General features: G+C 35.8%; 2 protein-coding genes across 2 annotated transcripts; one reads left to right on the top strand and one right to left on the bottom strand.

The window, feature by feature from the left end:
* The first annotated feature begins 1,248 nt into the window (after positions 1 to 1,248).
* Positions 1,249 to 7,267, top strand: anxa14 (annexin A14). The gene is given in 12 exon segments (XM_071582438.1): positions 1,249 to 1,316; positions 3,175 to 3,258; positions 3,401 to 3,503; positions 3,617 to 3,705; positions 4,021 to 4,091; positions 4,093 to 4,129; positions 4,273 to 4,363; positions 5,136 to 5,221; positions 5,585 to 5,675; positions 6,175 to 6,282; positions 6,401 to 6,456; positions 7,097 to 7,267. Coding segments are annotated over 11 exon segments (945 nt in total). The 5' UTR covers positions 1,249 to 1,316; positions 3,175 to 3,216.
* Positions 7,268 to 10,123: 2,856 nt separating this feature from the next.
* Positions 10,124 to 11,941, bottom strand: LOC107602367 (integumentary mucin C.1). Its single transcript, XM_016294848.1, has 2 exons — positions 11,761 to 11,941; positions 10,124 to 10,861 (listed from the first exon to the last, which is right to left on the bottom strand). The coding sequence occupies exons 1-2, from the start codon at positions 11,815 to 11,817 to the stop codon at positions 10,442 to 10,444; spliced, it is 477 nt and encodes a 158-aa protein (XP_016150334.1). The 5' UTR covers positions 11,818 to 11,941; the 3' UTR covers positions 10,124 to 10,441.
* Between the last annotated feature and the right edge of the window lie 780 nt (positions 11,942 to 12,721).

The raw sequence follows: 12,721 nt of genomic DNA on the forward strand, positions 1-12,721 counted from the left end.
AAAAATTTATGTAGTAATTCATCACATTTTCACTTAAAGGCACAATATGTAATTTTCGCCGCTAGAGGGCGCGTATTCAAAATAAACAAAGAGACAAAGGCAGTTTGTTGACACCGTGACTGAGTGTGGAATCATGGGAGTTGTAGTCTTCATCCCCACAGCCGATGCAATTCGACGGGACTCGGCCAGAAATCATGTTCATGGATGAGCTAATGATTTATTAACGCAGTAGAATGAAGCAGGTTGAGGCTGAAAGCCGTCGAAGTGAAACGAGGCCGCTGAACGAGCGCGACACACGGCTCGAAAGCAGCGGAGCTTTTATTATGCCACAGACGACCGCTTCCGCTCCTTCTGGTCGTGCGTATGTGGGGGAAAAAAATAGCGCTGTTTTATCATACTAGATACATTTGAAAGTATTGTTATAATTCTACTCTGTGCCGTCATCACCGGTCTATTAAAACGCACAACATATTAAAGCGTCTTTGGTGTTTCCATGTTTTCTACAAAACAAAACCGGAAATCGAGGGGTTATGACGTCATTGGCAGGCGACACAAAATATATAACACTGGCTGCATCTGAAAACTCTAAAATGCTGCCTTCGGGGGCAGCATTCCAAGGCAGGAAGCCATCAAGGCAGGTCCAAATACAAATTCTGCTTCACTTCCTGTCTCTGGAGGTACCTTCTTCTGATCGAATTTTGAAGGCAGCATAGATGTATGTTTCGCTGCCTTTGATATCCCACAATCCTGTGCGTTCCATTCCGTGACAGTTGAGCTAAAAAATAAAGATGTCGTCTGAAAGTTGGGTTTGGTGGTCAGTTTGTGTGTAAATGTTATCACAAAAACTCATTCTATTTTGTTGTAGATCATTAAACCCTTATGCTGCCTCAGAAGCCTGTCCGAAATCAGTTTCATGAGGGGCCTTCGTGAAAAAACACTGCTTGCAATGTCATTGCCTCGTATGGCAGCGATGCAGCAAGTCAGCTGCCTAAGTTTTTGGATGCAGAGTTCTAGTGGTTTTTGGATATTTTAATCAAATTAATTGTGCCTTTAAGTGTGGGCTATGTTTTACTATCTGTGTTAATTTCTTAGAACGGTTCTTCAAGAAAAACTTGTATTGGCATACATGTGAAGTAGTGCTTGTTTATTCATTTTAATCAGTTTAACTTGGCTTAGGAAACATGTACTGCCAGGCTGTACTTCTGTTAACGCTGAGATCAGATGTAATCGATCAGTGAGACTCGAGCGGCAGGTGCAGTGACCGGACTGGAGAGGTGAGGTCAAGATGTCTGATAACGGCTGCTGATGAATGACAAGTATGCAGATGCGTGTACTGATGTCATTTTGTTTGTTCAGGTCTACAAATCAAACGCCACACCTGATGATGTTGCTCTTTCAGGTGGAGGTAAATTCTGGTGATATTTTCAACATTTGACTTTACGTACACAGTCACATGCAAGTTCAGCTCCACTAACGTCTTTGTTGACATTAACAATACGTTCACACATTTCTCAAATTACAACCTGTTTTATGCAGCTTGTAGCAAATATCTTGACATCGAAATATGTGACGTGACGTGACATGTGGCCAAGTTTGGTGACCCATACTTGGAATTGGTGCTCTGCATTTAACCCATCCAAAGTGCACACACACAGCAGTGAACACACACACACACACACACACCGTGAGCACACACCCGGAGCAGTGGGCAGCTATTTTTGCTGCGGCACCCGGGAAGCAGTTGGGGGTTCGGTGCCTTGAAGTGCACCTCAGTCGTGGTATTGAAGGTGGGAGAGAGCGCTGTACATTCACTCCCCCCACCTACAATCCCTGCCGGTACGAGACACAACCCACAACCTTGGGGTTACGAGTCCGACTCTCTAACCATTAGGCCACGACTTCACGATGTTTGAATGTAGCCTACATCAAAACGTGTTCGAGAATTTTCTTCGAAGAATCCTTGTAGTTCAGAAATGTTGTTTTGTGGAGGAATCTAGTCAACTGAGTCTTCCAGTTGTTATGCAGGTTTTTAAAGTTCTTGTGTGTAGTCTCAAGGTTACACCCATGGGATATCTGATCTGATCTGATCTGATCTGATCTGATCTGATCTAAGGCATAGAGCTTCTGTTTGGTTTGAGACATTTTATGCTTCTTGCAGTACAAGACTTTGTACTACTCTCAAGTACATGAGAACTGTGGTATATGGATGCTATTTATTTCCCAACAGCGATTTAAAACCTTACGTTTTCATCTTGCGTTATTAAGTTTGAGAGAGGGCAGATCAGGAGTCACACAAAAAAAACTGAAACACAATCTCGCCTGAGACTGAAATCTCACTACAGACCCTTCTGAGTCTTCAGTAGGTAAACCACCTTAACAAAACATCATCACTCTTCGAGTAATCTTTTTAAGTTAGGTAAACCTTTTTAAACCAAATTTCATTTTCATGTGCTTTCCTCTTTTTGTCAGAAGGGTCATAGGTTATTTGAATTTAATTTGTACAGTGTTAAGTGAGAATTAAGTTCATTTCTTTGTTTATTAATTTGTCTATTTTTGCTAAAAGAAATAAAGAAATATATTTATTTACAGTATTTTTAAAGAACTGTGCTCTTTCTGAGGTGTTGTTTTTCATGATTTTTGTTATTATTTATACACTGTAAAAATTATTTCTCAAAGGTGTAAATAAAACAGATTATTGGAGTATGCTTTACAATAAAATACTTTTTTTGTTTTTCTACTTAAAATAGCATGTATAATTCATTGTTACTTGCCATTGTATTGTTCATTTAATTGTGAAATTTACTAAAGAAAATTGTTTCTACACCAATGTTTTTTGGTAACACTTTACAATAAGGTTCATTAGTTAACTACTTTAGTTAACATGAACTAAGAATGAACAATGCTTCTACAACATTTATCAATCTTAGTTCATGTTGATTTCAACATTTACTAATGCATTATTAAAATCAAAAGTTGTGCTTGTTATCATTAGTGAATGCACTGTGAACTAACATGAACTAACAATGAACGACTGTACTTTCATGAACTAACATTAACAAAGATGAATAAATACTGTAATGAATATATTGTTCATTCATGTTAGTTAATACATTAAATAACATTAACTAATTGAACCTTATTGTAAAGAGTTAACTTTTTTTTCTCTCGGTGCAGCTTGTGCATGCATATATTCCTTTTACATTAACAAGTGGTGCCATGGAGACAGAAGCTAACTCACAGGAAACATCTCCACTTACGGTGAATGTTTGCATCTGTACATTTTTCTCACTTTTTGTGTAGTACTGCTTCTCAATACCCTTTTTCTTCTACATCAGGATTCTTTTCTTCTACAATCTACATCCTCCTCTTTACATGCCTATATTTTTTTATCATCCCACAGTTTGAAGCCATGTGGTGGGGCACCCTGGGGTCTGTTCAGCCTTTCCCAAATTTCCATCCCGAGAGAGATGTTACAGTCCTTCATACTGCACTGGAGAAGAAAGGTACAGTTAAATGAATGCTCATGAGGCATGATTGTGGTAGTAAAATTCAATCTGCTAGTATTCTATCATATTTCATTGTTTTCATTGCAAACTACCATAACTTTTTGTTAAAGATGTGAGCACCATTGTGAGATTACTAACCAATCGCAGTAATGCTCAGAGATGATCTCTTGCCCAGGTTTACAAGAATTTCTCACAAAAGGTAAGGGAGAAACAAATTCATCTCCAAATCATCACAATCTAGTCAGTCTATGTGTTGGGGTCAGGATGCTTTTTAGAGGCCAAATACTATAAAAAGTGACCAAGTAATATAATACATTAGTATAGTGAGCAAATGTCCCACAAGGGTAATAAAAATTAAACTCATATATAATTCCCATCAGGAAAATGGCCTAGAAAGGTTTGTGAGGATTTGGTTTAGGGGATATAATATCATTAACTAGAAGTCAATGATTAATCCTCATCATGATACAAAAGTGTGTGTGTGTGTGTGTGTGTGTGTGTGTGTGTGTTACAGGAATTGGATGCAAGTCTGAAGAAGGTTCTTTCCGGTGATCTGCTGTCTCTGATACTTGGACTGATGATGATAGCAGTTTGAGGCCCATCGCTTACGCAAAGCCATGGAGGTTTGGCATTAATAACTAGTATAATGCTAGTCTATGAATATGCAGTTACGTGTGTGTGTTTGTGTGTGTGTGTGTGATTATCAGCGTACATTTAACTATAGCTCGACATCCACTCAGTCTGTATAAATTTTTTGTGTGTTCAGAGTGCTGGTACAGATGAAGAAACTCTTTTAGAGATTTTGTGCACAAGGATCCCACAGCAGCTCTCTGACATCAGGGCTGCATATAGTCAAGGTGCTTTAGGAATTATTTTACTAAATGTAAAAATATTGAACCTTTTAATTTAAAGGGGTCATATGATGCGATTTAAATTTTTTATTTCTCTTTGGAGTGTTACAAGCTCTTGGTGCATAAAGAAGAACTTTAAATTTGCAAAGACTAAAGTCTCAAATCCAAAGAGATATTCTTTATAAAAGTTAAGAGTTAACCACGCCTACCTAAAACAGCTCGTTCTAACCCCCCCCACATATCTACCTCACTATGTGGGAAGATTTGCATAACACCGCCCAAATGTTCACGCAAAGAAAGAAGGCGTAACTTTTATTCTCGCTGTAGTATTGTTGTTGCCGCCGCCATGTCCTGAAGACGCTGTGCTTCGTTGTGAAAGCGAAACTACTTTGTTTGATCTTCCAAAAGAGGACAATATCCGCCTCGTCATGCCTAGAGCTGATCCGTGCTGGTCGCTGAGGGAATACATCAACTTAGTGCTGTGGCTCGCCGGCACATTTTATGGAGGACTGTTTACTGATCCTGGCAGAGTAATGTTAGACTACAAGCCGGCTCATCGCTCCGGCCTGACAGGGCATCACAGTATGGTGAGGGGCATAACAGTTCCATCTCACGCTTGAGGTATTCGGCCAATTGGATAGCTGGCCAATCACAGCATACCTCGCTTTTTCAGAACAGGTAACTCCTGTCCTGAATCTCACTCTTAAATATTTACCACCAAAACCAATTTTATTGTGTTGAGACTTCATCAGCATGTCAATATCGCTTGCTATGTGAGTGATCGTGCTCATTCTCTCGGTTTCTTTCTCTCTCTCCTTTATCAGAAAGAGAATGGGCCAGGAATTTTTGGACCAGGATATAGCAGTGAGTCCATATACATTCATAACAGATTTGTCATTTTAGGATGAACTGTTCCTTTAAAAGATTTCTGGCTCTCTCAAAGGACTGCTTTCATGGCATATTAAGAGATATAGCTGACAAAGATTTAACTATAAAACATATGATGTTGACTTTGCTTTGTTTGATCTGTTGCACTGCAACGGCCAGTACAGTGACCTCTAGATGACCTCTGAAGTTGGATTCAGATTGTAGATATTTCAGCTCCGTTAGATCACAGGATGACAGATATCCAAAGTTTTCTAAGAATTCCACTCAGATAAGATGCATATTTCATATATTGATTGAATTGCCTGATTGAATTCTGTGTATTATGATTTTGTTTTGCAGTCTTTATCTGAGGAGCTGAAAAACCAGAAACCTGCAGCTGATATTTGGATCAAATTACTCACCACAAGAAACCAAGACCATCTTAGAACTGGTGAGTTGCAAGTGTTTGTATACGTGTTTCTGGTCTAGCTATAATTTCAGGGACAAAATTGTTGGAAAATGTCTTCAGAAGATAAATGTGGAAAATCGTTCCTTAAGAACATTTAATCAAGAGGAAAATTGTTCATAAAGACACTAAATAACATCTTTAGTCTACAAATCTAAATGTAGGGATTTTACATTTTAAGGTATTTCAAAATTTGACCACTAATACTTCTGATGAAATGATTGTGCTTGAGATATGTCAGAACGTTTCATTATTACCGTTTAATATCTGCCATTGTTGGCAGTCCTAGTGTTTGGAAAGGTTGTTGTTTCCTGTATCCTTGGTACAGGTGATTACTTATGTAAAGTTTTTGACAAATTTGACGCATTCAAATCCTTGGAACATATCCATATGTACTATTTAAGCTTTCTTGTATGGTATTTGTAAGGCTGACAACAACAAATATTTCAAATGTGTGTGAACAGTAATGTTATTTCTACTTCAGTGCTGGAAGAACTGGAGTTTGAGAAAGGCCAGACAGTGGAGGATGCTTTAGAGGGACATTTTAAAGGAGTCCTCTCTGGAGACCTCAAAAAGGCCTTAAAGACACTAGGTAAAACTGGTTTATGTGTGTTTGAGGATGTATTAATGTGTGTGTGATCAATGTGTAATGATCAATTAATGTAAATCCACAAAGCATTTGCAATTCATCTCTTTCTTTTTCTCATCAGTGCAATGTATACAGAACCAGTATCTATTCTTGGCACAACGGCTCCAAACTATGAAAGCAAGCTTGGGATTTTATTTATTTTATTTTATTTTTTTACACTTTAGAAATATCTATATCTTTATAAATGTCGTTTCAAAAAGCCAAATATTAATTAATGCCATTCCTAAATGTTTTACTTTAAAACTTGATCTTGTGCATGATCAGGTTTTACCAGCATTTTGGGTGCCAAATGTCCCATCAAAGAGTAATGTAAAACCTAAAATCAACTCTATGATGGGCTAAAAATACAGAAAGCTTTATTTGAGGGTTTGGTTTGAGGTTAGTGGATAGAAAATATCATTTGTTCAACATAATAACAACAGAAGTCCTAATCATCATAGAAAAACGTTGTCTACTAGAATGCAGTACTAGAATAAACTTACATTGTTTTGCATGGCAGGTAATGTATCAATAACAAATATTTTAAAGAATTTATAGCAAGTTATTCCCTGAAATACAACATGCTAAATCCATGCAAAGCACATGCAAATGCAAAACAGGAAGTTATTTTAAACAAATATACAACTTTATACAAACACTGAGACCACTGCTTGTTTATGCACTGTATAATGCTCAGTTGCCCACAGTCTTTGTTTTTATTTTTGTTTTGAAACGGCTATAGATGTGTTGAGAGATACTATGTCCTGTACTTTTGTAGTCACCGGTGGTCCAGGGTGTGATGGTGGCTCTCAGTGAGGAGGATCTATTGAGAGTTAGAGTAGCATACCTTCAGTCAACGGGAACTTCACTGTACACGGCCTTACAGGTCTCCACACACACACACACACACACACACATCTTTAAACCAGTCTTCACCATCATTTTTTAATTTAATCTTTTTTTTTTTCTTTCTTTCTTGTTTTTCTCAGTAGAATTACAGGTCTCCACACACACACACACACACACACACACACACACATCTTTAAACCAGTCTTCACCATCATTTTTTAATTTAATCATCTTGTTTTTCTCAGTAGAAGCAGTTTAAAGGTGAACTCCAGCAGGGTTTGTTGGATTGTTAGATTAGAAGAAGTGCTGTATATGATACAAATGATAAACATTTACATGCACACAGTAAAAGCACATTCCATCAAGCTTTGTGTCTGAATAAATAAATAAAATGTTTCTGAGAATTGCAACACTGTCTTTTATGAATCCCTGTGGAAGGCAATAGTTTTAATAATGCAATTTTCAACTTTTTAAATACAATTTTCAACTTTTAATATCAGTTATGACTATTTTCTCATAATTTTCATGACTTTTTATGTCAAAATTTAGACTTCTATATAATTATGTTTGACCAAAGCATGACTTTTTTTCTTATGTGGCAGAAATGAGCTTTCACAGCTTTCACCTTAAATCTCTGGTTTATTTATTTATATTATTGCCCATTGCCCTTGAGTTTTTAAAGGTTAAGCAGAACAAGCAGTTGTTGTAGGGCACGATTCAAGACTGGACTCTATCATTTTTATTTTTATAATTTTCACTTTTGTTTGTTTTTTGGTTAATAAATCTAAAGTTGATAGTGAAAATATTGTTTTGGGGGTAAAAGTTCTAGTTAAATGGGCTAGAGGCCCATAAAAGGCCTGTGAAAAGACCAGCTATGGTCAAAAAGGCCCCAAAACGCAGTTAGGGAAGAAGTGGGGAACAATACGTGAACTATTATATATTGTTTATTTATAATATAACCATGTATATACTTAGGACTTGGGGTAAAAGGCCCTCTAGTTGTCTTTATATTTAAATAAAACAAACTTATTCTACCATGTCTTTTTACACACGTTAGTAATATTTATACACTGCCATTCAAAAGTTTGGGATCAGTGTTTTTTACAGAAGTCTCTTTTGCTCATCATGGCTGCATTTATTTGATCAAAAATACAGAAAAAAACAGTAATATTGTGAAATATTATTGCAATTTAAAATAATGGTTTTCTATTTTAATATACTTCAAAATATAATTTATTGCTCAAAGCTGAATTCTCAGCATCATTACTCCAGTCTTCAGTGTCACATGATCCTTCAGAAATCATTATAATATGCTGTTTTAATATCAATATTGGAAACATTTTTGCTGCTTATTATTTTTTTGGAACCTGTGATACTTTTTTCATGATAAAAAGAACAGCATTTATTCAAAATAGAAATCTTTTGTAATAATATACACTACCGTTCAAAAGTTTTGTTGTAGAGAAAAGTCTTCTCTGTCGTGCAAAATAATGCTCAGGAGGCAGAGTTCCAGAAGTCAAAATTAGACTTTATTGCAAGAAGACAACAAAGCCGAGATGTGTGCAGAACATCTGAATCTGTCTCTGTCCAGACTACCATCTTTCTACAATTTCATTATCGGTCACTGTCCAGTGAGCATACAGACCACTTGTTGATACGTCATTCCCAGGACTTTTCCACAATTGTCTGAAAATAATGCTCAGGAGGCAGAGTTCCAGAAGTCAAAATTAGACTTTATTGCAAGAAGACAACAAAGCCGAGATGTGTGCAGAACATCTGAATCTGTCTCTGTCACTGTCACTGTCCAATGAGCATACAGACCACTTGTTGATACGTCATTCCCAGGACTTTTCCACAATTGTCTATTAGTTTTCATAATGCTTGCTTTCATTGTAGAAAACCACCTGCTAGTCTGTTTTCAAGAAATAACTTCTCTTATCTACCCGGGTGCCCAAAGTTGCCGAGGCATATGTGACCCTGGACCACAAAACCAGTCTTAAGTCGCTGGGGTATATTTGTAGCAATAGCCAAAAATACATTGTATGGGTCAAAATTATTGATTTTTTTTTTATGCCAAAAATCATTAGTATATTAAGTAAAGCTCATGCTCCATGAAGATATTTTGTAAATTTCCTACCATAAATATATCTAAATTAAATTTTTGATTAGTAATATGCATTGCTAAGAACTTCATTCGGACAACTTTAAAGGTGATTTTCTCAGTATCTTGATTTTTTTTTTGCACCCTCAGATTCCAGATATTCAAATAGTTGTATCTCAGCCAAATATTGTCCTGTCCTAATAAACCATACATCAATGGAAAGCTTATTTATTCAGCTTTGAGCAGGACCTGGAGGATTTTTCTGAAGAACAGCAGGCGGTTTACTGTTCAGGACAAACAAGGGACTCACGAACAACTATCACAAAACAAAACAACAGTCGTGGATCATCCAGGAAATGACACAGTATTAATATATAATATTTAATATTAATAACTTTTGAACAGAGTCATTTTTATAAATTCAGTTATTATTTTGTCTTGTGGAGTATATATAAACATCCGTTATGTGAAATAGCTTATTCAAGACAGTAGGCTACTAAATCAAATAAAAACCGTGCAATTTTCATGATCCCTCTTATTTTGTGAAAGACATATGCTGCATCTATTCAGTATCAGACTACTAAATTAATTGACCCAGAAACATGGTCAACTGGATTATTTGTCATTCTTATCTTGCAGATTGTAGCTTGACTCATTTGTTTAATGTTTTCCTAGGATGTAATGAGATCATAAACTGAGTAAAAGGAAATGATTGATTTTGCTTAAACTATTTTAGTCCAGAAAAGGCTCACTTACTAAACAGTAAATACATTACTGTCACATTAAAATGAAAATCTGAATTACGCTTAACTATGAAAGAAATACATACAATCAACAGATCCTTTGCTTTATTTCAGACATTATTTTAAACTATACATTTTTCATTTGAAATCTTAGGTGCTTTTTTAGGCAGTCCTCATTTGTGATGCATCAAGCAGGTTTGTGCAACCATAACAAACATTCAGTCAATAAAACTATAATCTGTTGTTCAGTTTTGGCTTATGCTACTGTAAATGTAATAGTAATTTATATACTCATTAACAATTTATATATAAAGTATATACATATAGTCTATACTTTACCTTTATATATTACTTATATTCTATTATACTGTACTACAGTACTTTCCAAAACAAGCTTAGCTTTAATCCAGGGTGCTGAATCAAATAATGCTCAATTCAACATCATGTACAGCAGGACGGATAGAGTATAGCTGATGATGGTAACTGTCAGTGAGTCGCTGGATGACGTAGTCGTCCAAATTGAGGTCTGTCCTACTGTTGTCATGGTGGCATTCACTGGCGTTGAGGAATTTGTCATCGTGGTCATATCAGTCATGTTGCTTGGAAATTCAGTTGTTTGAATCATGGTGGGCTTTGAAGATGGAGCCGTTGTGGTTGGCTGATCTGATTGAGTTGTCACAGGGGCTTGAGTTGTATCTGAAGTATTTATGCTCGTTATTATGGGTGAAGTAGTACCAATTGCTGGAACAGTGGGTTGAGCTGTAGTTTTAGTTGAAGTCTTTACGGTTGTTGGATTTGTTCTTGTAACTGAAGCATCATCAGTTGTTGCCAAGTCAGTTGTCCCTTTAGTCTTTTAGGGAACAATTTAAAAGCTTATTAACCACTGCCAATTTTAGACAAAAAAATGAAAACATATTAAAAATAAAACATACAGTGTTTGTTCCTCAGATTTCATTGGTGTGAAACTTCCCCTTCCCTATTACTGTTCTCAATAATGTAGTATAATTGTTGTAAAAATAACTTGAGAAATAATTTCAGAGAAATATATTTTCTTGTTATCCAGTAAAAACATCTGAATATCTTTGAAGCATGATACATTTACTTGAGAAGCGGAACAGAAGTAACTTTATTACTTCATCAACATACTCCATTGTTTCAAGCATAAATCTCACTATGTTTTGTTAGTTTTTTGCTTAAAACAAGAAATTCAAATAATTTAAGAGATTTTCTGATAACAATTGTCATTTAAACAATTTTGGTTGTCAAATCATTTTGTTTTCTTTTAGTAAGATGCGTAGACATTTTTACTGGGAAAACGACAGAAAAAGTACAGATTTTTTTCTGTATATTTTACTTAGACCACTGACAGAGTTTTTTTTTCTTGTTTTAAGCATAAATCTCACTACGTTTTGTTAGATTTCTGGTTAAAACAAGTAATAAAAATAGTTCAAGATAGATTCTAATAGCGGGTCATTGTTAAGATGTTTAGACTTTTTTTATACTGGAAAACCACACAAAATTATTTTTTTCATTATATTATATTATATTATATTCCAAAAAAGTTCAATATTTGCATTCTCATATAGCTTTGAAAAGAGTTCATCAGAATCTGACCTCGTCTTAGCTTATTCAAGACTACCCGGAGGCCACACATATTGCAATAGCATATGATAATATTGTAAGATGTCTGCATTGTGTGGAGTGTGAATATAAAATATACAAGTTATTGATGGATGTGTATGTATTTACCTGAGCCTGGGAGACCAGCAGAGCCAACATGCAGAATCTTATGATCATCCACTTCATGATGGAGAGAAAACTGTAATCAGAAAAGATACCACAGAGAATGAGATTTGCTTCAAACTGCGACCAAGCCAACAGATACGCACAATGTGGCCGTGTTCTTCCTCCGCTCTTATATAAGGTTCATCTATGGGCTGTAATTATGTCGTGTTCTCATGGTCGTACACAGGTGTGGATTAGTGAAAACTCTCAGGCTGAACAGCCACTCCCTGGTCCAGGATAAAGGTGGTATTTGTTCTGGGGTGTGTGTCCAGCTTTTATTGATTTTATGATGTTACTATTTTATGGATTTTTACTGGTTTACCTTTTTCCTGTAAACCGAAACCAAGCGATTGTCTTATTCGCCTCTCATATTGCGTGGTAACATGTCATCTTTTTATTTAGATTCACTGTGTTAGAAGATCATTTAAATGCGAATGTCTTGAATTTATGCCAGTGTGGTTTCCAATTTTCTCATTATTTAACCTATTTAACCCTCCCTATTTTCCAGTTATACTTTATAACAAAGTGTTAAGAGCAGATTTAAGGATGTAATAATATTTCTTGGAAATTTCCTTTTGCTTCCTTGTTCCTCTGGATCATGTGACCTCTGGAACCTTTAATAGTCTCAATAAAGATATACACTTATATTATCAAGGCATCATTTAAACTCACAACTCAAGTGGAAAGTTTGACTGACTTGTATTAACTTATATTACCTAGCATTACATGCTGTTCATTTGATTTAGAGCAGCTTCTGTTTTCTTCTTCCCACTTTTTTTTTTGCTCATCAAAACGGTTTGTTTCCTCTATTGCCAATGTAGGTCACATTGATTTGAAGAGTGACTTTATTATAATAAAGGATAATGTGTGTATTTATATATATATATATAGATGGCATTCAGGCTTTATGCTTACGTGAAATTAA

Source organism: Sinocyclocheilus grahami, unplaced genomic scaffold (genome assembly GCF_001515645.1).
Source record: "Sinocyclocheilus grahami isolate Dianchi unplaced genomic scaffold, SAMN03320097.WGS_v1.1 scaffold325.1, whole genome shotgun sequence".
NCBI lineage: Eukaryota > Metazoa > Chordata > Actinopteri > Cypriniformes > Cyprinidae > Sinocyclocheilus > Sinocyclocheilus grahami.

Bases quoted from the DNA above. Each gene is read 5' to 3' on its own strand.
- LOC107602367 (XM_016294848.1), bottom strand. From the start codon at position 11,817: ATGAAGTGGATGATCATAAGATTCTGCATGTTGGCTCTGCTGGTCTCC. The intron at 10,862-11,760 runs GTAAATACATAC...GTTCCCTAAAAG, and splicing joins TGCTGGTCTCCCAGGCTCAG to ACTAAAGGGACAACTGACTT.